At 45.2% G+C, this 23433-nt stretch overlaps 1 protein-coding gene across 1 annotated transcript in view; it reads left to right on the top strand.

The window, feature by feature from the left end:
* Positions 1-6042: 6042 nt before the first annotated feature.
* The window catches only part of LOC135201797 (adenylate kinase isoenzyme 6-like), a 65090-nt gene continuing 47699 nt past the window's right edge, over positions 6043-23433 (top strand). The window contains exon 1 of the mRNA XM_064231063.1: positions 6043-6222. Coding sequence (XP_064087133.1) covers positions 6192-6222 — 31 coding nt within the window. The 5' untranslated portion in view covers positions 6043-6191. The remainder of the gene's footprint in view (positions 6223-23433) is intronic.

Here is a 23433-nt window from a genome sequence, read left to right as displayed (position 1 = left end):
CGAAAGCAGTGAGACAAAGTGAAAGAAGCTTGGCGAAAATGGAGGGAAGTAACTAGAGTTGTTTTATACAAGTAAATGCGATTAAAGCTTAAAATGAAGATTTATAGAACAGTTATCAGGCCTGTAATGTTATATTGGGCAGAGACTTGAGCACCTAGAAGGAAAGAGTTGCGACTGCTGGAAAGAACCGAGATGAGGATGGTGAGATGGATTGCTGGAACATCACTGCTGGAAAGGAGGGAGACTCAAGATTATAAGAAGAATATGTGGTATTTGTAATGTGAAGGAGAAGGCTAGAGAAGCTTGTCTGTAATAAGAAGAGAGGAGGTGGAACCAATCAAGAGAGCCACACGAACATGCCAGTGATGGGGGCTGGGGGAGGAGTGTGGGGCGTCAGCAGTTGGATGTGGTGAGGTGGGACTTGGGGAAGAGATGCAAGGAATCGAAGTAGATGGAAAAAGTTGTTGACTTGGGCGGCCGACCCTGTTATACAGTGGGATTAATAAGGTCGAAATAATATATATATATATATATATATATATATATATATATATATATATACATATATATATACATATATATATATATATATAATATATATATATATATATATATATATAATTACGTGCTAAACGGATAGGCCTAGGTTAAAAAAAATATACTCCGTACAACGATGCACACGTGAATACGAAAACAAAAAAATCAACACTACAACAAGCGAAAAATAAGATATATATATCTATCTATCTATATATAGTTATATATACTATATATAGATATATAAATATACTTATATATATATATATATATATATATATATAAATATATATATACAATATATATATGAATTACCGTGCTAAACGGATAGGCCTAGGTAAAAAAATATACTCCGTACAACGATGCACACGTGAAACGAAAAAATCAACACTACAACGAGGACATGACCGGGCAGTAATGAATACCTAGGCTTCTGGGGGGGGGGGGTGGGGGTGGCAACACCGAAGAGGTGGAAGTTGTGAAATATTAAGGCCGGAAACAGGAGTGACTAATGCGTGTGTGTGTGTGTTTGTTTGTGCGTGTTCCCACTGAGTGTGTGACCACAACAGACCTGGAAATATAGATAGACTATGGTGTCCTGCTTCCTGTATTTGGCTGGCCACTGAACCATCTACGACATCACACTTATTTAAGCATTTGATTTTTTTTTTTTTTTTTTTGGGGGGGGGTTTTTTTGGGGGGGGGGACGGGCTTGACGACACGAGGCTGTCATGGAAGTATTAAGCTGTGCTCTCTCTCTCTCTCTCTCTCTCTCTCTCTCTCTCTCTCTCTCTTGTAAAGAGACCAGAGGCTATCATAGAGTCATTTACATTGTCCTCTCTCTCTCTCTCTCTCTCTCTCGTCGTCACTCTCTCTCTCTCCTCTCTCGTCTCTCTCTCTTTAATAAGACGATACGTGGCTGTCATGGAGGCATTTAGATGGTCTCTCTCTCTCTCTCTCTCTCTCTCTCTCTCTCTCTCTCTCTCTCTCTCTCTCTCTCTAGTTAAACCACACGAGATTGTAATAGAAGCATTACTACTGGTTTTTTTTTCCTTTTTTTGCGATACGCAGATTGCCGGTGATAACGCTGACCTTGTAATTTTAGCGTAAATAAGGATAATAATCCATGAATTCTAAATGATAAGGAATTTCACGCATTTAAAGATACCTAACAAATTTCCAATGATAATTTTCGTCGGCTGGAATCGACACCTCGTACACGGCCAAGCGAAGACTGCAAGGAAGCATTTTCGCCCTAAGGGCCTGATGGCGATCAAACTCCAGCACCGAAGAATCAGGTCTTGCCTGGATTGTTGGCGGCACGACGCCCAAAGCTCCTTTCCTACTTCACTTCTGACAAACGAAATTTCCAGAATTGCATTCCATGCATAATTAAGTAGTCACGGCCTTCCGTTTTCACGATTTCGAAAATTTAACGTCGAAGCACCTCGTTGCGGACGTTTATTTTTGGCGAATTTCGACTATACGGCGCCCGAGATATCTACTTTGTTTACTTCTTGGAAATCACCGCTTGCCCGAAATGCGCGGTCATTTATTTTCGCGAATTCCGATGATGACGGCAGAGCACGACTTCTAGTTTTACGGGTTTTTGAAGATGACGGACGGAAATACCGGGCGAGTGATTATATCTTTTCCCTGTATATAAGAATACGGTGGGAAAATATGAACTGTTGGGGTGTCCTTCGATAAAAAATAAGGAAGAATTTAAAAATCATGGGAAAATGGAAGCGACAGGTGTTATCCAGTAACAGAAAACAGGATTTCTCTACAGGTTACTTCAATGGGGCAAAATAAGTTGCTGTTTAGTAAATAATGAATCGGAAGAAACACTGCCCGAAGAGATATTATTTTTAATGTTTCTATTTATTATTATTATTATTATTATTATTATTATTATTATTATTATTATTATTATTATTATTATTATTATTACATTCAAAGAAAACTCATAATCACACGAGTCAGTAAAATAGGAAAGTAAATCCACAGTAATATGTCTGTTTGATTTTCTGTTATATGTACGTATATATTTCAAATAACAAAATCAAACAGGCATTTACTCTAGATTTACTTTCCCATTATTATTATTATTATTATTATTATTATTATTATTATTATTATTATTATTATTATTATTATTATTGCAGGCAAACAGCAACATATTGCATTTTTACATGCATAGTTGTAATTAGAAAAAAAATATGCTACACAAATCTTCAACGATCATCAACAACACGGACACTTTACGTCAGATTTTTTCTTCGCTTGGTTACGCCATAAAAGTTTGGATACAGAAATCTATATAAATTTCTGCCGCCGAAAGAACGAAGAATGTAAACCATTCGATGTTCAAAGGCAATTTAGTGGATTCTTTGGCCGTCTGAACGTCTCGATCGGCAGATTGTATATCAAGCACAAATATCAAGAGGTGCATCGATTCAATTTTTTTTTTTTTTTTTTTTTTTTTTTTTTTTTGAGGGGTGGTTGTTGGGTGGCGGGATAAGCGGTGGATGATATGCACGAAGACTGGATGTTAATACTCTACTTTCACATTTATCAATATTCAAAGGCAGTTAAGATATATTTTGGCAAAAATCCACAGCCCTTCGAAAATTGCCCTCAATCGATGAACCATTGCATTTTAGTGCAAGCAAAAGTTGTTAAAATCTTCTAACAATCGTGAATGTCTTGTTATTTGACGATTATGAGGTGTTACTTCGGCTTGTATCTACGCGCCACCTAGTCCAAGGTGCTCTGTATATTATGCCTAGTAGTACTACATACCGGATGGTAAATGTAAAGTACACGGCCGCACGAAGATATCGTTTATTAATATAATTTGTCGACCACACACTATAGAAATGGGTGTAGAATCTATATAATAGTTTGACCCCCGAGGGACTATTATAATATAGCATTTAAACACTGCGTCTCAAGGAGCTTCCGCCATGTTTAGTACTATAGTAGATGACACCTAAATAACAAGCCATTGTAACGTAGTTAATTGAAAAGAATATTCTTGTACTTGTGTATTTTGATCGCGCACAAAAGAAGTCTCCCGGATTGCTTCATAAATGATGTATTCTCTCGATAGTATGAGTAATTGAGGTCGTATGGAAGACAACCAGTGCGCACTTCCTCGGCAAGCCGAATTACGCCGTACAAAACCGGCTTAAACCGGATATTATTTCGTTACATTGAAGCTCTCTCTTTCTCTCTCTTACTACATATTTCTCAGGATTTCCATTTCCTTTTCATTGTGTTATGTTGAATTCAGGGAAGCGATACCAAAACCCAACCCCCAGCCCCCGACCAGTCTCTCTCTCTCTCTCTCTCTCTCTCTCTCTCTCTCTCTCTCTCTCTCTCTCTCTCTCTCTCAGTTCTATGTCAATCTTTCAGTCGAGCCCCTCATCCTCTGGACATCTTTGTATCAGTCTATTGAGCCAGGTCGCTATCAATTCATGGCAGATTCACCTTAATTTCCAGGTGTGTGTGTGTGTGTGTGTGTGTGTGTGTGCGTATGTGTGTGTTTTGGTTCTCATGAATAATACTTTCCACCCCCAGATCTAAGCCAAGGAGGGAGAAGGTTCTACTATTACTCTTTTGTCAGCTGAAGGTCGTTTTTCGCAGATGAGAGAATTAGGGATTAAGAACATTCATTTTTTTCTGTGCATCTTTTCATCATCGTCCGTTAATAATTTAATGGGGAAGTGAGTACATAACGGGGATCAATTAGTACTACTGATGTTGCCTACTACAATCCAGCCTGACCTATATTTGCTTATCACACATTTACCCTTGCCTAACAAGGAACTGCGGTCAGGAGCCCGGTCTCAGATAGATTTCTCGTATTTTCTGTTGTTCTCTCCTATTAGATAAAACATATGCATAGAAGTACCTCATTACAGTTCAATTAGCTCTAATACGGCGGAGACGGGTGGATAACTTCCTGTTTTGGAATTGAAAATTGAATGAGGAAAAAAATTTAAAATGAAACTCATTTCGATTAAAAGTGATTTGCAATATCACAAAATAGAAAAATAATAGCCAGGATGTTGGAAAGTTCTATGAAATATTTAAGGAATAATAGCCAGGATGTTGGAAATTTGTTTTATGAAATATGAGGAACGCCAGCTAAGAAGTTTCGCATCGGTTAAAAAATATTGATCTCGTTACCGAAGAAAGTAACTGAAGCTTTAACAAAACTCTCGGCAATTCACAAAACATAATGAAGTGTACACTGCTCCTTTTGTTGTCAGTCTATTGTACTGTGTTACTCTGCATATCTGTTTTATAAAAGTAATAATGAAAAACGATATGAAAGAATTATTATTCCAAATCCCCTTTTGAAAAATCTCTGCTCTGACGAAGCTGATATCCTTTAAACGGACGACTGAAAATCCTTTATTCTCCTGAACTTATTTCTGCAGTATTAACAATATTTTTTTACACCACATATAACATGTCATTTGAAAGCTTTATAAATTCTTCTTAGATGTGTGATAACTTTATAGATTACAGTTTAAACGAGGTTCAATTTCCACGTTTCTCCTAGGAAACACTTATACAATTCTTCTTTCCATTTGGTCAGCCGCTCGGATCTCCCTTTGCTATTTCCCGGGTTATAAATTTCTGTTTTAGTAATTGTATCTTCAGTTCATCACTCTAGTTATCTTCATTTTATATGCATTCCTGCATTGTACTGTTACTCCTTGCATTTATGTAAAGGAGATTATATTCCACCAGAAAAAATTCAGGTATTCCCCGTGTAATTTTCTTGCTTTGCTTCAATGATTTCTCGCTGTACTTCTGATTCATTTAGGTCTGGCGTGTTTGCTCCGTTACAGAGATAACAAAACTAAAGTAACTTTGCAGCTTAATCATGCATATAAAATTATCAAGAACATTATGTCCAACTGAATGTTATCATTAAATATTTTGTGTACTTAATTTTTAAAAAATACGACCAACGTGTTGTTCTTGATACCTTAAAACCCTTTAATCCAATGCAATTCAAATAAAACGATTACATGTATGTAAATATTTGAGGAAGAAACCCACAAAATTACTGAGTATAACTTGTTTACTTGTTTACATTTTTGTTTTATTTTCTGAAGCGTGGAACTTAATTGCAATCAAAATGATACAGTATTGCTTGGTACGACAAACATTAACCCTAATCAAGGGATTTGGTTTTAAACTTATCAGACAAATAATCTAAATTGTCAAAATGTTATTAAAGATGATGTAAAATATTAGCATATCTTTGGCTTATAACCCGTCTTCTTGCAGCGCGAATACAAACCATATTGCATCTACTAACAACGAATAACCACCATTTTGAATACAATTTCTGTGAATTCTTTGCACTACTCAAAATATATACAGGCAGTTCACTATTATGCTGTCTAAATAATGGAAACTGTCAATTCCTCCCACTTATTAACCAACTAACAGTCCTTTCTTGTCTTATATGGTGGAATTTACATTTGTTTACGTTTGGGAGTGTGTCGTCTACTCCGCCATGTGACTACGCTGAACCACAATAATATCCACTCCCTTCTGATTGTATCATACGTTTTGGACGTGATCAACGTTGAGAATCGAGACAGTACTACTTAGAAGCTTGAAAGATGAAGGCAGGACCGAATATACTGATAACAGGTAGTAAATATGTGTGGATTTTAACCAAATTTAAGTAACCTATTCTACCGAGGCTAGTTAGCTAGCTAGCTAGCTAGTTGCAGCAAATAAAGATGGACCTCCTACCCTATGTTACTAGGTTGACCAACTTAGCGTGTAGCCTGAGCTACAGGTGATCGTAGGTTACCCAGATGCAGTCTTTGATAGGCTGGGGTAACGTAAACGCGACTTATTTCTAAGCAACGGCACCGCATGGGCTAGCTAGCTAGGGTAAAACACCGCATGTGCTGGCCACCCTCCGAAAAAGTTCTTTTAACGCGACCTGATACTGGAGATGGTCAGCAGTCGCGACTTGTTGTTGGTGAGAAACGGAGCTAAAGACCTCTAGTACTCCTTTCGAAGTAGGGGAAACACCAGCGACTACCAACCCTCATCACGGTGGACAGGTCTTATTCACTCGATATTTAAATGGTGAAACAAGAATACAATTACAACTCCAAGCATACCATTCAAAAGATTGAAGTTTCGTCAACATAATGTGATATAGGGTAGAATATCACGACAGGCCAACCCTCATCACGGTAGACGGGTCTTATTCACTCGATATTTAATTGGTGAAACATGAATACAATTGCAACTCTAAGCATACCATTTAAAAGACTGAAGTTTCGTCAACATATTGTGATATATGAAAGCCCCATACGAACTAAAATAAGCATGTGAGCTCTTCGTAAAATATGTTTTCAAGGCAGTTTTGAAATCCAATATGGCGGCTACGTTTTGCATGGACGGTTCTCATCAATGACGGCCACCATCTTTCCCCAGCCTTCCCAGCACTCATTTGAACAATGTTAGCGTATGTATGTAACGTTTATTGATCTTACTCAAGATTGCAGTTGTAATCAGCACAATAAAACAACATTTTGTCGCCTATATTAGTGAAAGTATGAAACTTGTTATTCCCGGGGTTATGGTTGGAACTGAATTCATTCTTACCTTGTAATCGGCGGTTTGTTCCGACACGGCATACAAACCTTCGGTCCTTTTACAATAGGAAGGTACTAGCGGCAGCTGGATAGGTCGTAAGCTTTCGAACAAGGGGTTCGGTAGTTAACTGCTTGTCCGACAGGCGCGCGCGCGCGACTGGTAGGTAAACAAATCACTTTTGCTTTCGGCCTGCTGGCGTGTGGACGTGTATCATCGCTCTCTGCCCGCTTCATCGTCGTTGCTTTCGCATGGTTGTGTTTTTCTTTTTCTATTTATCTAGTGAAACTGAATTGTAAGTACAATCATTTCATATTTATTTCCATTGAATTCAAGTGTGAATTAAAGGATCTTGGTTTCCACCACGCCCTCCGAGTGCCGGGAGGTACGAAGGGCGTAAGTGCGGGAATTCATTTTCCCAGAAATGATCCTCGTATTGTGTATGCTCGGTGCCGAGGGCGGGAGCGCTCGCTCCGAGCGTATATTTTGGGTGTTGGAAATGTTGTAGATGAAAATCGTAAGTAAAGTGCTCTTTCATTTAATATTTTTTTGACCTGTATGCCCGTTGCCGAGCGAATGCGCTCGGCACGGAAACTTATTCTGTATGGAAGTGGAATCGCAAGTACAGTATTCTTTTTCATTTCATATATTTATTTTGATTGTAGCAATACTCATTTTGGATCAGTTTCCGAGCTTACCCGGAAATTGATCCTTTCCCCTTTTTATTTGAATGAAGTGAAATCGCAAGTGCAGTTCTTTTCATTTTCATTTTTTATTGAGATTGCATTGTTTACTGGGAATCCAATGTTTCCGCTATTTCCCGGGAATTGATCCTTCCCCTTTTTTATTGTATGAGTGAAATCGCAAAGCGCAGTATTTCTTTTTTTCATTTTCATTTTTTTTTTTTTTTTTGGTTTTTTTTTTGATTGCATCAATTCATTATGGATCAAGGTTTCCATAAACCTTGATCCATAAAGGTAAGGAATGGATCCTTTTACCCTTGCGCTCGGTACCGAGGGCGCAAATGCGCTCGATCCGAGCCATTATTCATTGTGAAGTGAATCGTAATGCAAGATGCATTTTCATTTATTCCTTATTATTGATTGCATCAATATTTATTTGGTTCAAGTTCCGCTCAGTCAGGGAATTGATCCTTATGCCCTTGCATTCGGGCCGATGGCACGATTGCTCTCGGGCTCTTATATTGTTGTTGGGTACATGGGTGCTGTGCGGGGGTGAAACGAGAACGCTCTCAGCTCTCACAGATGGCCCTTCCCCTTGGGGGGGGGAGGTTATCGGCGTTCTTCTCCTCGCCCGATCCGTCCGAGGCGCGGGGGAGGGCGCTCGGTGCCCGCATGTACAATTGTATTCGGGGTCTTCCACTCGTTCGGAGAGGGCTCACCCCCCCGCGCGAGGGGACTTCCCCCCACTAATCGCTACTACTGTTATTTCCGCAGGTGCTACTGCCACGCGGGTGGACCTTGGTGAGGTATGGGCGTCCTTCCATTTGCAGGGCGTGCTAGTGTCCAGGGCTCTGCGGTTCTATGTCTGGGCCTACTGCGGTCACCCATGGAGTGGTGACCACGCAACCAGGTGACGACGTCCCTCCTCACCTGGTGTACTCTCCTCACGTGGTAACAGTCTTGCCTACAGCCGCTGTGAAGTGCCGTTCGCCGTACCGAGAGGGGGGCGTGCCGCCGCCGCTCGTGGTTGCCGCGCTGCAGCGACCACACTTCCGCTGCCCTAGAGCTCGCCCCTGGACCTGCCGCCGGTACCAGGATGTTGCTGGCTGCTGCCCTCCACTTCCTGTGTTTCCGGTGCTGCCTGCCGTACCTGCCGATTCTGGGCTGACTGTCCATGCAGTTGCTGCGCTGGCTGTCCCTGCCGTTGCTGCGCTGGCTGTCCCTGCCGTTGCTGCGCTGGCTGTCCCTGCCGTTGCTGCGCTGGCTGTCCCTACCGATGCTGTGCTGGCTGTGCCTGCTGTTCCTGAGATGCCCATACCTGCTGATGTCGTCCCGTTCGTGGTGGGTACTACCCCAGACTTTGGTCTGTCTGTACAGGTGCGTCCGGGCCCTGTGGCTTCGGCTACAGCAGCCCCGGCTCCGCCCTGGATAGCAGATCTTACGTCTGTCCTGAGGAAGCTGACGAAGAAGAGGAGGAAGGTGTCGTCGTCGTCGTCTTCATCTTCTTCATCGTCATCGGCTGCCGCCTCTTCCCCTTCGACTTCTAAGGCTTCACAGCCGAGGAAGAAGAAGGTTGCCTCCTCCCTCCTAAGAAGTCTCCCTCGGGAGCTTCTCGGGACCCGTCTCACCTCGGTGGGACGGAGGGTTCCTTCCGCTGGTCCTCCTGCTCCTTCGGGTAGCGGGGCCCGTCTCTTCTTCCGCAAGGAAGAAGACTACGGGGACCAGAGGGGTACCGGCTAACACCGGTACTTCCTCGCCTGGTGTCAGTGGTTCTGCCACTGCATCAGGGTGTCCGTCTCGGCCTCTCGTTCGCGGGAGGTACCGAGTGTACGGTCGCCTACCAGCGACCGTGCAGCCAGGAACCAGACCTCTGAGTCCGCTCAGCGTCAGGTTCACGGCACGGGGCGGAAGACTGGTGACAGCCGCTCACGTGACTCTCACCAGACCAGCTCTCACTCTCGCGGCGAACAGCTGGCTACCCGGGGACGCGTACGTCCACGAACCGGCCACGGGCTGAGGCTGGGCGGAAGAGTCCTCCTCCCGTTCGCCGGTGCCAGCCACGGCTGGAACCAGCGACGTGACGTGCCGTGAGGACAAGCACCGGTCTCACTGTGACAGTGGAGCCTGCATGGTCGCCTGACCGTCGCTCTCACAGAGAGCGATCGGGTACGGCAACCAGCACCAGCTCTTCTGACACTCGAGATCGGGGCCGCCGGCTGTGCTCAGTCCAGCCGTTCTCCACAGCGAGACGGTTCGACCAGGCCTGCAGCTCGATCGCCACCGCGGGTTGACGATCGCCTGCAGCCCTCCAAGCCTGCTGGTTCTGCCAGCGAGCCGAGGGGGAGGGAGCGTCAGGTCTGCCTTTTTCTCCCCGTACCTTCAACCTCCTCGGGTTAAACCCCCCACCGGGAGGAGCGAGGTATTGAGGAGTGATCGTGAGGGGTGCGCCCCTCATGATCCCACCACGACGCCCTACGTGCCAGGCACGGTTCTTGGACCGGCCAGGACGTATGCGCAAGTGGATGGGGAAGACCGAGAGGGCTGTCGCTGTTCCCCCTTCTTAGGAGGAAGGTTCTCGGAATATGCTCTTGTTCGAAGGGCTTAACGGTCCCACTCTGCAAGATGCTGTGAATTCCGAGATCTAGAGGAACTTTGCCGAGGTTATGGCGCTGATTCGTCAGCACAACGACCTCGGGGAAGGATCGCCATTCCCACCAGCAGAGCCACACGGTCTCGGCCTCGAGTCGTTTTGGGGCCCGAGAGGGAACCCAAATCGACGGTGGGTCTGCCGCGATCGGAGCTTGCCGACTGTGTTGAACCAGGTAGTCTCTCGTCTCCGGACAAGAAGGCTCTCTCAGTTCTGGCCGGTCGAACAAGCTACTTCACTTCCTCTACTGGCGGACAGAGGCGTTTCTAACTTGTTTCTTCAGACACCGTAGTTGAATACCCCTTCGGTCCTCCTGAGGTTTCGACCTCGACGAGGACTGGAATGAGTCGGAGGACGGTATCGGCTCTCTCCTGTCAGGTGTCGATCAGCCCCACCCAGACGACGTTCACAGGTAGGCGGCAGACCCTTACCTACAGTATGAGTTCGTAACCCTCCTCGGGGGAAAAACGTTTTCTCCTGACGATACGTTTTCCCAGGCTCTGAGAGGCCATCGCCGTAAGGCGATGGCTGCTCCTTTTCTTCTCCAACTGCTAGTTCCGCTGGGAAGGCGAGCCAGTATCCAATTCCTCCCCCATTCCCTCTCGCCTTACGGCTACGAGGGAAAGGGGAGGGATCCTACAGAGATTTCTCTGTAAGATCCCACGTTAGGGGCTGCGCTACCGGGGGGACCTTCGGGTCCTACCTGACGTAAGCCCCGGTTTGTTGAGGAGGGATCCTGCCCCTTTCTCGATTCCTACGGGAATCGAGAGGACCCACCAGCCGATATCGTTTGACGAATTCGGTGGGGGGTTTCGCAGAGTGCTTAGAATTCTACGGAATTCTAGCGCACTCAGAGTGTTCGAGTTTTTTACGATCTCCAAACACTTAGGCGAGACCACGGTCCAAAGTGAGCGAGAATCCCAGATAATTGTTACACGATAATCGGGAACCTCGCTTATGCTCGAATTCCTGTAATTTCTAGCATTTTGGAAGAAGACTGTGCTGGAAGAAGAGTATCTCACAGTAGGCGTTTAACCTGGAATAGAGAAGAACGGACGGGAACTTCCAGTTTGGCTTGAACTATCGTCTTCGGTATTCTGTTCACCATTGAAGCTTTCCTTTGGGAAAGACTTCTCCTTCACTCTCTTGACTAGAGAACGAAGGTGGTCGATCTCCAATCCTTATTCTCATTCCTCGAGGGGAAAAGAATTTAGGATGGAGGTCGTGGTACAGAACCTACAAATATACTACGTATATTACCCTCGCGACATGATTCTTTTAACAGTTGAATTGTCCGGGGGTTGGGGGGTAGGCGCATACCGTAGTTATAACTCTACGTGTTTGTGACCGAGACGAATTGTATCTTAATTGAACTGCAACTCGGGGTTGCCTGCAACCTCCCAGCAGTTATCAGTTTCGATTTTAGATACTTGGTATTGTCATGACAACACCAAATCAGCTTTTGTATTTACCGAAATCCGTTTCGGTTAAATATAATTGCTCGAGCGTATTCTTTATGCTCGATGTTCTAGCCGAACGCATTCCTTCGTGGAATAATGGATTTACCTGGCAACTCAGGATGGGACGAGTCACCGAGAGCTACTGCGTATCGAACTGCCTGATAGCGGCTCAGTATCAGCTAGGTCTCGGAGATGCACGGTCGGTTACGTCTCTCTCTCCCCTGGTTTGATTGACTACCGAACCGTATCTCTGCCCAACAATCATGGACTTAGGTCTCTGATTAACGGGGATTCTCGCAATAATGAAGGACCATCTACTGCTGTGACGCTCGATTTCATCGCCTTCGACATTGCGAGAATTTTCAACAGAGATATCTCTTGGACTCTTTCATCTTTCTGTTTACCGCACGGTAACAGAAGTCTGTACTAGTCAACCGCTTCATCGCACCGCGATAATGCGAATGATTTTTGCAGACATCTGGAGTTTGTCTTCAAAATATCTCGTATTCGTAGGTGTGCAATTATTCATTGCTCGCCCCGAATTAACAGATATGTCAGAAGACATCGCCTACGTCTCTCCGACCTGACAGCTCTACTTCCAATGTTCAGCCCATGAGAAGCAGTTCTTCAGGCAGTATTTCCCTGTCTTCATTACTGAAAAGCGCTCCGCTTTTTATTGCAAACTACGATTCTCACCGGACAGCAATGAATAGGCGGTTAGCGTTCTCAGTCTTTGTAGCACAGGTTTCAGATCTTGAGAATCCTCTCGGTTCAGCTGTGAAGACGTAGGTTGCATTTTCTGTACACCTTCGTCTTCAACGACACATAGTGTTGTTTCTCCTTAGCCGAGAATCAACTATACTATGAGTTATCTTGCCATCAAGGACCTCAGTCTCTAGAAGGCAAGTGACTTTCGCCTGTTGGGCACATGCCTTAAGAGAGTCATCACCTTGCCTTCTGGCATCGGTGACGAACAAATTATTTGTTTAGTCTCTTGGCATAACCCTTTGAAGGCGAAGGTCACGTGACTTGCTCGGGTGCTTGGACAACTTGCCTCCTACCGAACGCAGTCAGTCGGCAGCTGTCAGAGCTCCCAAGTCTGTTACGAACTTCGCTGTGGACTTAGTTCGGTTGTTCCATAACAATCTTTTCTTCGTCCTAACGGCTTGTCACAGTACCCATACCATCGACACAACATTGATTGAGTGTCGGTGTCCTATCCACTACCGAGAACAACAACTTCGCTGCAGACGGATAGACCAGTATGGGTACAGGACATCACCGAAGTTGAGAAGAGGGATAGGTCATACGACCATTCCCTTCTTTTCCTCTGAGGTAATTGCATGACTTTTACTGCGAAGTCAAGCATCCAGGGGATGGGGATTCGTGACGCTCGATTTCGTAACCGAATTCGTAGCGAAGACTCTGAACCCTTCGGTTCCTGACGATCGGTTAGAGTCCTTCTACAATCCCCTCCCTAATGGACTTCACCGCCTTCGATGCGAAGGAGATGCTGCTTTGTGTCCCTTTGAAAGCGCGACCGCGCTTTCTGAAGAAACTCGACATCCCAGGCCGAGTGTGAAGACTCTTCGTCAGCACCAAGATGACCTAGAAGTACACTCCCTCGAGTTACACAAGAACTCCGTGGCGCAGGTACTGAAGGCAGGGGTCTGGTACAACCAGACCACCGGCACCTCCTTCTACCTTTTGGATATTGCCCACAGGTCCTTGGATCGTTTTCCTTAGGACCCGTGGTGGCTGCTCAACACGTTGTCTAGCTAACCCAGACCCTAGCAGGCTGAACAGCATCGATTCTGGTGTGACTGTAAGAATAGCTAAGTGAATGAGAGAGTGGCTGGCTTCTCTTCCTATCTTTTTCTCCCCCTCTACCTGTGGGTAGAGGGATACGGTCATCACCTTGCTGGATAAGGACGAGATGCCGGTGAGCTACTCGACAGAGCCCCATCCTATCCCTTTCACTAGGGATGGGAGCGAATATCCACCACTTCCTCCTACAAGGGGGGAAGTGATGCCAACAAGAGACAAACCATAACTTTATGTTGCCTCTTGCAAATAGGAACTTGTTCTTGTTTGCTGGTACGAAGAGATACGCTTGCCTCTCTCTTAGTACTTGGTCCAGAGGTCTGACCATTGATCCTGCGGTGCACACCCCGATCAATCGGACAGAGGCTTGGATTCCCTCCCTCCGCTCTTACGACCAGGGAGGCATTCCAAGGTTGGGCGAACACCAGTCTGTTCACAAAAGACTCAGATTCCTCCCACCAGAAGTGAGTCTTCCTATTGTAAAAGGACCGAAGGTTTGTATGCCGTGTCGGAACAAATGACAATTTGTCCAAAATTGCATTTTTCCTCTAACTATACAAACCTGAGTCCTTTTACACACATAGCCCCACCTCATGCCACCCCTCACTCTGCAGTTTTTGCTTGGGCAAAAGCACAAAAGTGATTTGTTTACCTACCAGTCGCGCGCGCGCGCCTGTCGGACAAGCAGTTAACTACCGAACCCCTTGTTCGAAAGCTTACGACCTATCCAGCTGCCGCTAGTACCTTCCTATTGTAAAAGGACCTCAGGTTTGTATAGTTAGGAAAAATGCAATTTTGGACAAATTGTCATTTTTATCCTTACTGCCATCACAACTGAAACTCCACAGTGCTTATTTGATTGTTATTATACACATTTTGGTCTCAGTTCACTCCACATTGCACTTTAAACCCGTTGCTGTTCCTGGTTTCTAAGCGCGCGCGCCATAAACACAATTTCGACGACGACGAAACTGCAAAGTTTTATTCCCTAAACTGTTTACTTTACTCGTTATTTAGTTTAAATTTACTTTGTTATTTAAAAATTTTGATTAAATTCATGTATATTATCCCTTTTTTGGGGGGGGGGGGGGGCAACCAAATTACCCCGAAAACAAAAAAATTACAGATATTTCTAAAGTAGATAAAATCAAATGTTTCTAACGTTTTCGTACATCTGGCTGCCGAAAACCATAGAGGAACGAATACGGAAAAGTGCTTTTTTGTTTTTGCTAGCACTTTTCATTGATTTCAGTCTTTATTAGTATTTTGAATTTCTTTAATAATCGTATGCCAGAAATAAATGTAACCTTTAATGTTTGCATGCTTTAATGTTTGCATGCTAAGAATGGCAAAATCATCGTTGCCACATTAGTGGAGGCTTCACACATACGCCGTTCCATTATTATAAATTGTTTCCATGAATTCTAGTTGTCATAGTAATGCAATAATGATAAAAATTGCTTTAATATTTATGTATATATACTTCCAATTACATAGCCTAATTTCACACCAATTTCAACGTTTTGTGTGTAGTCTTATACCCGTTTGAGGTCAACACATACGAATGGCAACGAGAGAGAGGAGAGAGAGAGAGAGAGAGAGAGAGAGAGAGAGAAAGGAAGGCGGAGGAACGAAGAAGAAAAGGGATGGCATGGAGGGGGGGGGGGGGGGGGGGGGGGGGGGGGGGGGGGGGGGGGGGGGGGGGGGGGGGGGGGGGGGGGGGGGGGGGGGGGGGTGGGGGGGGGGGGGGGGGGGGGGGGGGGGGGGGGGGGGGTGGGGGGGGGGGGGGGGGGGGGGGGGGGGGGGGGTGGGGTGGGGGGGGGGGGGGGGGGGGGGGGGTGGGGGGGGGGGGGGGGGGGGGGGGGGGGGGGGGGGGGGGGGGGGGGGGGGAGAGGGTAGGTGGAGCTTTATCCACGTGTTCGTATCCATTTCTGCATAATGGAGTTTTTGTCTCTTGGTACAAGGACAAGTGTCGTTATTCTTTACGATTAGTGATTCACGATACCCTTCCCTAAATTACAGCACTGGGTGTAATGCACTATAGCAAAATCTCGTTCTGTTACGAGTGTTCGTTACAGAAATAAGGTATTGCCCAAAAACGTGCTTGCACTGTCTCTGAAACCCATAGTAGACATGCTGCTTAGTTGTCAATCAAGTTTTTATAACCAAGTAGTTTTTTACAAGCTAGCTATTGAATAAATTTGTATTTTTCTCAGTCAAAACATATGCCCCTCAATGCTAACTTTCCTCTTTTAACGACTTTCTACGTGTCTTCGGACACCGTATTTGAATAACCCCTTCGGTCCTCCTGAGGTTTCGACCTCGACGAGGACTGGAATGAGTCGGAGGACGGTATCGGCTCTCTCCTGTCAGGTGTCGATCAGCCCCACCCAGACGACGTTCACAGTGGCGGCAGACCCTTACCTACAGTATGAGTTCGTAACCCTCCTCGGGAAAACGTTTTCTCCTGACGATACGTTTTCCCAGGCTCTGTTCACCATTGAAGCTTTCCTTTGGGAAAGACTTCTCCTTCACTCTCTTGACTAGAGAACGAAGGCGGTCGATCTCCAATCCTTATTCTCATTCCTCGAGAGGAAAAGAATTTAGGATGGAGGTCGTGTAACAGAACCTACAAATATACTACGTATATTACCCTCGCACATGATTCTTTTAACAGTTGAATTGTCCGGGGGTAGGCGCATACCGTAGTTAACTCTACGGTTTGTGACCGAGGCGAATTGTATCTTTAATTGAACTGCAACTCGGGTTGCCTGCAACCTCCCAGCAGTTATCATTTGTTTCGATTTTAGATACTTGGTATTGTCATGACAACACCAAATCAGCTTTTGTATTTACCGAAATCCGTTTCGGTTAAATATAATTGCTCGAGCGTATTCTTTATGCTCGATGGTTCTAGCCGAACGCATTCCTTCGTGGAATAATGGATTACCTGGCAACTCAGGATGACGAGTCACCGAGAGCTACTGCGTATTGAACTGCCTGATAGCGGCTCAGTATCAGCTAGGTCTCGGAGATGCACGGTCGGTTACGTCTCTCTCTCCCCTGGTTTGATTGACTACTGAACCGTATCTCTGCCAACAATCATGGACTTAGGTCTCTGATTAACGGGGATTCTCGCAATAATGAAGGACCATCTACTGCTGTGACGCTCGATTCATCGCCTTCGACATTGCGAGAATTTTCAACAGAGATATCTCTTGGACTCTTTCAATCTTTCTGTTTACCGCACGGTAACAGAAGTCTGTACTAGTCACCCGCTGCATCGCACCGCGATAATGCGAATGATTTTTGCAGACATCTGAGTTTGTCTTCAAAATATCTCGTATTCGTAGGTGTGCAATTATTCATTGCTCGCCCCGAATTAACAGATATGTCAGAAGACATCGCCTACTCTCCGACCTGACAGCTCTACTTCCAAATGTTCAGCCCATGAGAATCAGTTTCTTCAGGCAGTATTTCCCTGTCTTCATTACTGAAAAGGCGCTCCGCTTTTATTGCAACTACGATCCTCACCGGACAGCAATGAATAGCGGTTAGCGTTCTCAGTCTTTGTAGCCACAGGTTCAGAATCTTGAGAATCCTTCTCTCGGTTCAGCTGTGAAGACGTAGGTTGCATTTTCTGTACACCTTCGTCTTCAACGACACATAATGTTGTTTCTCCTTAGCCGAGAATCAACTATACTATGAGATATCTTGCCATCAGGGACCTCGGTCTCTAGAAGGCAATTGACTTTCGCCTGTTGGGCACATGCCTTAAGAGAGTCATCACCTTGCCTTCTGGCATCGGTGACGAACAAATTATTTGTTTATGTCTCTTGGCATAACCCTTTTAAGCGAAGGTCACGTGACTTGCTCGGGTGCTTGGACAACTTGCCTCCTACCGAACGCAGTCAGTCGGCAGCTGTCAGAGCGCCAAGTCTGTTACGAACTTCGCTGTGGACTTAGTTCGGTTGTTCCATAACAGTCTTTTCTTCGTCCTAACGGCTTGTCACAGTACCCATACCATCGACACCCACCATTGAGTGTCCGGTGTCCTATCCACTACCGAGAAGAACAACTTCGCTGCAGACGGATAGACCAGTATGGGTACAGGACATCACCGAAGTCGAGAAGAGGGATAGGTCATACGACCATTCCCTTCTTTTCCTCTGAGGTAATTGCATGACTTTTCCTGCGAAGTCAAGCATCCAGGGGATGGGATTCGTAGCGAAGACTCTGAACCCTTCGGTTCCTGACGATCGGTTAGAGTCCTTCACAATCCCCTCCTAATGGACTTCACCGCCTTCGATGCAAAGGAGATGCTGCTTTGTCCTGTGAAAGCGCGACCGCGCTTTCTGAAGAAACTCGACATCCCAGGCTGAGTGTTGAAGACTCTTCGTCAGCACCAAGATGACTAGAAGTACACTCCCTCGAGTTACACAAGAACTTCTCCGTGGCGCAGGTACTGAAGGCAGGGGTCTGGTACAACCAGACCACTGGCACCTCCTTCTACCTTTTGGATATTGCCCACAGGTCCTTGGATCGTTTTCCTTGGGACCCGTGGTGGCTGCTCAACACGTGTAGCTAACCCAGACCCTAGCAGGCTGAACAGCATCGAGTCCTGGTGTGACTGTAAGAATAGATAAGTGAATGAGAGAGTGACTGGCTTCTCTTCCTATCTTTTTCTCCCCTCTACCTGTGGGTAAGGGATACGGTCATCACCTTGCTGGATAAGGACGAGATGCCGGTGAGCTACTCGACAGAGCCCCATTCCTATCCCTTTCACTAGGGATGGGAGCGAATATCCCACCACTTCCTCCTACAAGGGGGGGAAGTAGATGCCAACAAGAGACAAACCATAACTTTATGTTGCCTCTTGCAAATAGGAACTTGTTCTTGTTTGCTGGTACGAAGAGATACGCTTGCCTCTCTCTTAGTACTTGGTCCAGAGGTCTGACCATTGATCCTGCGGTGCACACCCCGATCAATCGGACAGAGGCTTGGATCCCTCCCTCGCTCTTACGACCAGGGAGGCATTCCAAGGTTGGGCGAACACCAGTCTGTTCACAAAAGACTCAGATTCCTCCCACCAAGAAGTGAGTCTTCCTATTGTAAAAGGACCGAAGGTTTGTATGCCGTGTCGGAACAAATGACAATTTGTCCAAAATTGCATTTTTCCTAACTATACAAACCTGAGGTCCTTTTACACATAGTCCCACCTCATGCCACCCCTCACTCTGCAGTTTTTGCTTGGGCCAAAAGCAAAGTGATTTGTTTAACCTCCCAGTCCGCGCGCGCGCGCCTGTCGGACAAGCAGTTAACTACCGAACCCCTTGTTCGAAAGCTTACGACCTATCCAGCTGCCGCTAGTACCTTCCTACTGTAAAAGGACCTCAGGTTTGTATAGTTAGGAAAAATGCAATTTTGGACAAATTGTCATTTCGAAAGGAGAGTAGAGGTCTTTAGCTCCGTTTCTCACCAACAACAAGTCGCGACTGATGCCCATCTCGGGTGTCAGGACGCGTTATAATGTACTTTTTCGGAGGGTGGCAAACATTGATTGTAGGTGGACTGGTTGGCCTGCCGTGGTAATCTACCCTACTATGAAAGCCCCATACGAACTAAAATAAGCATGTGACGCTATTCGTAACATATGTTTTCAAGGCAGTTTTGAAATCCAATATGGCGGCTACCGCGGGATGTACAGGTTCTGATCAGTGACGACAATCATCCTTCCCAGCACTCATTTGAACAATGTTAGCGTATATATGTAATGGTTATTGATCTTACTCAAGATTGCAGTTGTAATCAGCACAATAAAACAACATTTTGTTGCCTATAGGGTAGAACACCACGGAAGGCCAACCCTCACCACGGTGGACGGGTCCTATTCACTCGATATTTATTTGGTGAAACAAGAATACAATTGCAACTCTAAGCATACCATTTAAAAGATTGAAGTTTTGTCAACATAATTTGATATATGAAAGCCCCATACGAACTAAAATAAGCATGTGAGCTCTTCGTAAAATATGTTTTGTTCATGAAACTTACCTGTCAGATATATATATTAAGCTGTATTTTTCTGAAGTCCGACAGAATTTAAAAAACTTCCGACACGCAGTGGTCGGTCCAGGTGGTTAGTACCCATTCCCCCCGCCGCTGGGAGGCGGGTATCAGGAACCATTCCCATTTTCTATTCATAATTTTTCTGTCGCCGGTGCTGGAAACACCTGTTTCCAGTACCTCCGTTTTAGATTTTGGAAACTTCATTGCCGCTAAGTATCCTAATTGTCTTTTAATTTATTTACTTGGATTTGTGGCTAGGCATACGCTATCTTAAATTGATTTGAATTTGATTCATTTTTGCATAAGATCTGAATCTAGTTAGGCTAGTTTCAGAGGGTTGGTGGTTTGTGCAGCAAAGATAGGGTGTGGCTACCGAAAAGCTTCAGGTAGATTCCGCACTTGGTATGCACGAGGGGTATGAGTCTTGCTTCTTTGTTGAGATTTGTCATGTAAGGATGTGAGCTTTGTCTAATTCCGTAAGGAAGACGTTGATCGTATTCCGAAGGAAGACGTATGTTTCCGTATGTACGCAATTAATCAGTAAACATGTCTAATTCCGTAAGGAAAAAGTATGATTCGTATGTACGCAATTAATCAGTAAACAAAAGTCAGGGTAGTGAACCTGCTAACCTTCCTGTAGACTTTTTTTTTTTTGCCTAACCCTGTAGTATGGCCTACGGGTTATAGATATTGTCCTGCGAGAGGTGATCGCTCTCCTTCATTGTTGTGAAGAGTGCTACTTCTGTTATTGTTTCTCCTAACCCTGTAATGTTGCCTTTGGGCCTAAACATGTCCTGTAGAGGTTATTGCCCTTTCTCTAATACTCTTTCGATTCGTATCTTAGAATCGAAAGTGCTTGCTTTAGAGAGCAATAGTGAAGTGGCTAAGTACAGTGACAGTGGTGCCCCTTGTGTAGTGGAGGGTGCGTCAGATCGGCCTTATTTCGCCTCTAGGCCGGGACCTCTGCTTGACTCCCAGGACCCGGGGAGAGAGCATGTCGAAAGCCGAAGGAGGGTTACGAGGAACCCCCACCGATCTGGCGTGCCTTCGGCAGTTTCTGATGAAAATCCCCAGACTGCCTAAGTGCGTGCACGTGCACGAATCCTGAAGGATTGCTTCTCGTCCTCCGAAGCGTCCTCCCCGCGCAGGGGTTTGGTGGAGCTTTCGGAAGGACTCGCGCCCTCTAAATAGACGCTTTATAGAAGAGGACGCTTCACGTCCTCTCTCTCATCGTTATGCGTTCCAGTGAGAAGTAAGAAGGCGAACGTCGCCTGATCACGTGTACGTCTTTCCACCGAGAAATATGAAAAGAAGTCCTTAGTAGCAGGACGCTTTTGAGAGCGGACGTCCGAGCTTTGTTACTGTGAGAATAAGAAGGGCTTCCCTCGCCCTCGTATTCTCACACGATCAACCCTTCTCCTGGGACTGGTTTTGTGCAGTCGGATTTCTCTCCCAAGATGATCTCGCTCTTTCCCTGAAGGCAGTTTCTCTCGCTTGTTTTGACGCCTGTCAGGAGCGTGCGCTTTTCTGCACGCTTTCTTTTGACGCTCGGCTTGGACGGGACGTTCGGATGGACGCCAGGCGCGCGCACCAGGTGGACTTCCTTGCAAAGGCACTCATCAAAAGGACGCTCTTCAGGAAAGTGCAAGACAGGACTTCCTTTGCCATACTGCCAATAAATTTTAAGCTTTAGCAGGCATTAGTTGTGATACGGGAGAGGAAGCTGGTTGGAGAGTTTCTTCCTCTTCCCAGGATAATTTTGCAAGCTTTTTAGCCCATCTGAAAGGGTTTTTCAGATGATAGATTTTTTGTTAGTTTTCTAGTCGGACTACGCTGCCGAATTGAACATCGTCGTTCTACCTGCCGTAAGCCCAGTCTCTTAACAGGATTCTTGCCCCTTCCTCGTTTGAGACGGGAATCGGAAAAATAAAATGCTCGACTTCCTGGATTACGTTTTGTCAATTCAGTGACGGATTTCCCCCATTGACAATATCTCTTTGTCCCGTAAATGGGTTAGTTCTCATTGACAAACATCTCATTAACTTGATATTGCGTAAGCGAATAAGCTCTTATTGACAAGATTCGGAAGAGCTCTCATTCGTCATTCGCAGACTCTTACAGAAATAGACTAGTAGACTACGTCAATGAACGCTTAAGTCCAATAACATAAGAAGCTTGAGCTGTCTGCTTCGATTCTCTTAGTTTTGTTCATGAAACTTGCCTGTCAGATATGTATGTAGCTGTATTTCCGAATTCAGCTATATATATGTCTGCCAGGTAAGTATGAACAAACTTTATTGTGATATAATTTCATATTTTGCCTTGCGTTATTTTACTACTGGTTGGTTCAAGTCATATACGCTTGCTGTAGTTACCTCTTCGGATGGCAACCGAGAGGTCTATTGTCTATTTTAAGGACATTTAATCGTTACTCCCTGCAGCCTTCCAGGAGTTTCCGATTTATCTTTTACCGTTGTATGTTCTGACGACACAAACGCATCTATATATTTAGCGTTTTCTGTTTCACTTAAATATACCAGCTTGAGAGTCTTCCTGCTCAAAAAATAACGGACCTATTTCTTCGTAGAATAGAGTAGCTGGCAACCCAGACATAAAGTTAAGAGACGACGTTCGTAAGCTGCTGGCTACTGCTGTGTCTGTCCTCCAGTCCAACAGAGCCAGTACAGATCGTGCGCTGTTATGCGCGGTAGGTTATGTTCTCTCTCTCCTGCGGGATTGACTGACTAACCGTATCTCGTGCTGGCGGTTACGTCTCTCCTGCGGATTGACTGACTAACTGTATCTATGTCCTACAATCACGGACTTTAGCCTAAGATTGAGGGATTTCTTACTGAATGAATTAAACGTTTGCATTCATTTTGCCTTACTATGTTCAACAGAGTTATCTCTTAATCCTTTCGGTGCTCGTTACCGCACGGTATAGAACTACGAGTATACCGCAACATTGCACTTTTATATGCTCTCCTGCTTAGGCAAAGCGCAGCCTTATTAGGGAAGTAAGCATACTCGGGGAGGGAATGGATGAGCTTGCTGGGGACCATTTCCTTCCTGAAGAAGTTTGTTTCCTCGAATAGACTGCAATTCAGACCTCCACAGTTTTTTTCCTACCGGGAAACTGAAATATTATTCAAGATCTAGGAATGATTCTGAACATCTCTCAGTGCATCTGGATAGGGTTTCAGATGTCCTGGATCTTAAAGTAAAAGCAATTCGGTCGTCCCTCCAGTCCTCGAAACGAGTTTTTGGAACCAGTGGTCCAGATCAACTCTGATATTCCACAGCTCTCTCATATCTTAAGAAGTATCTTCTCTCGGTCCCTGTTCGAGTTTACGAGAAAGAGCCTATTATAACAACAGGCGTAGAATGTAACGATCCTCTAGAGGTTCGTTACAGGATTGCAAAAGTCTGTACGAATCGTCTCGATCGACGGCAGCAACTATTGACTTCCGAGTGGAATCTTTCTTTAGAAGTAAGTTGAGAGTTGTGGAGACTTTAGGGACGCCCTTTCATTCTTCTCTTCGATATGTTGAGGACGAAGAGGCTT

Source organism: Macrobrachium nipponense, chromosome 28 (assembly GCF_015104395.2).
Source record: "Macrobrachium nipponense isolate FS-2020 chromosome 28, ASM1510439v2, whole genome shotgun sequence".
Classification (NCBI taxonomy): Eukaryota; Metazoa; Arthropoda; class Malacostraca; order Decapoda; family Palaemonidae; genus Macrobrachium; species Macrobrachium nipponense.
Note: the sequence above shows the minus strand (reverse complement) of the source record. Positions and strands in the feature narration are given on the sequence as shown.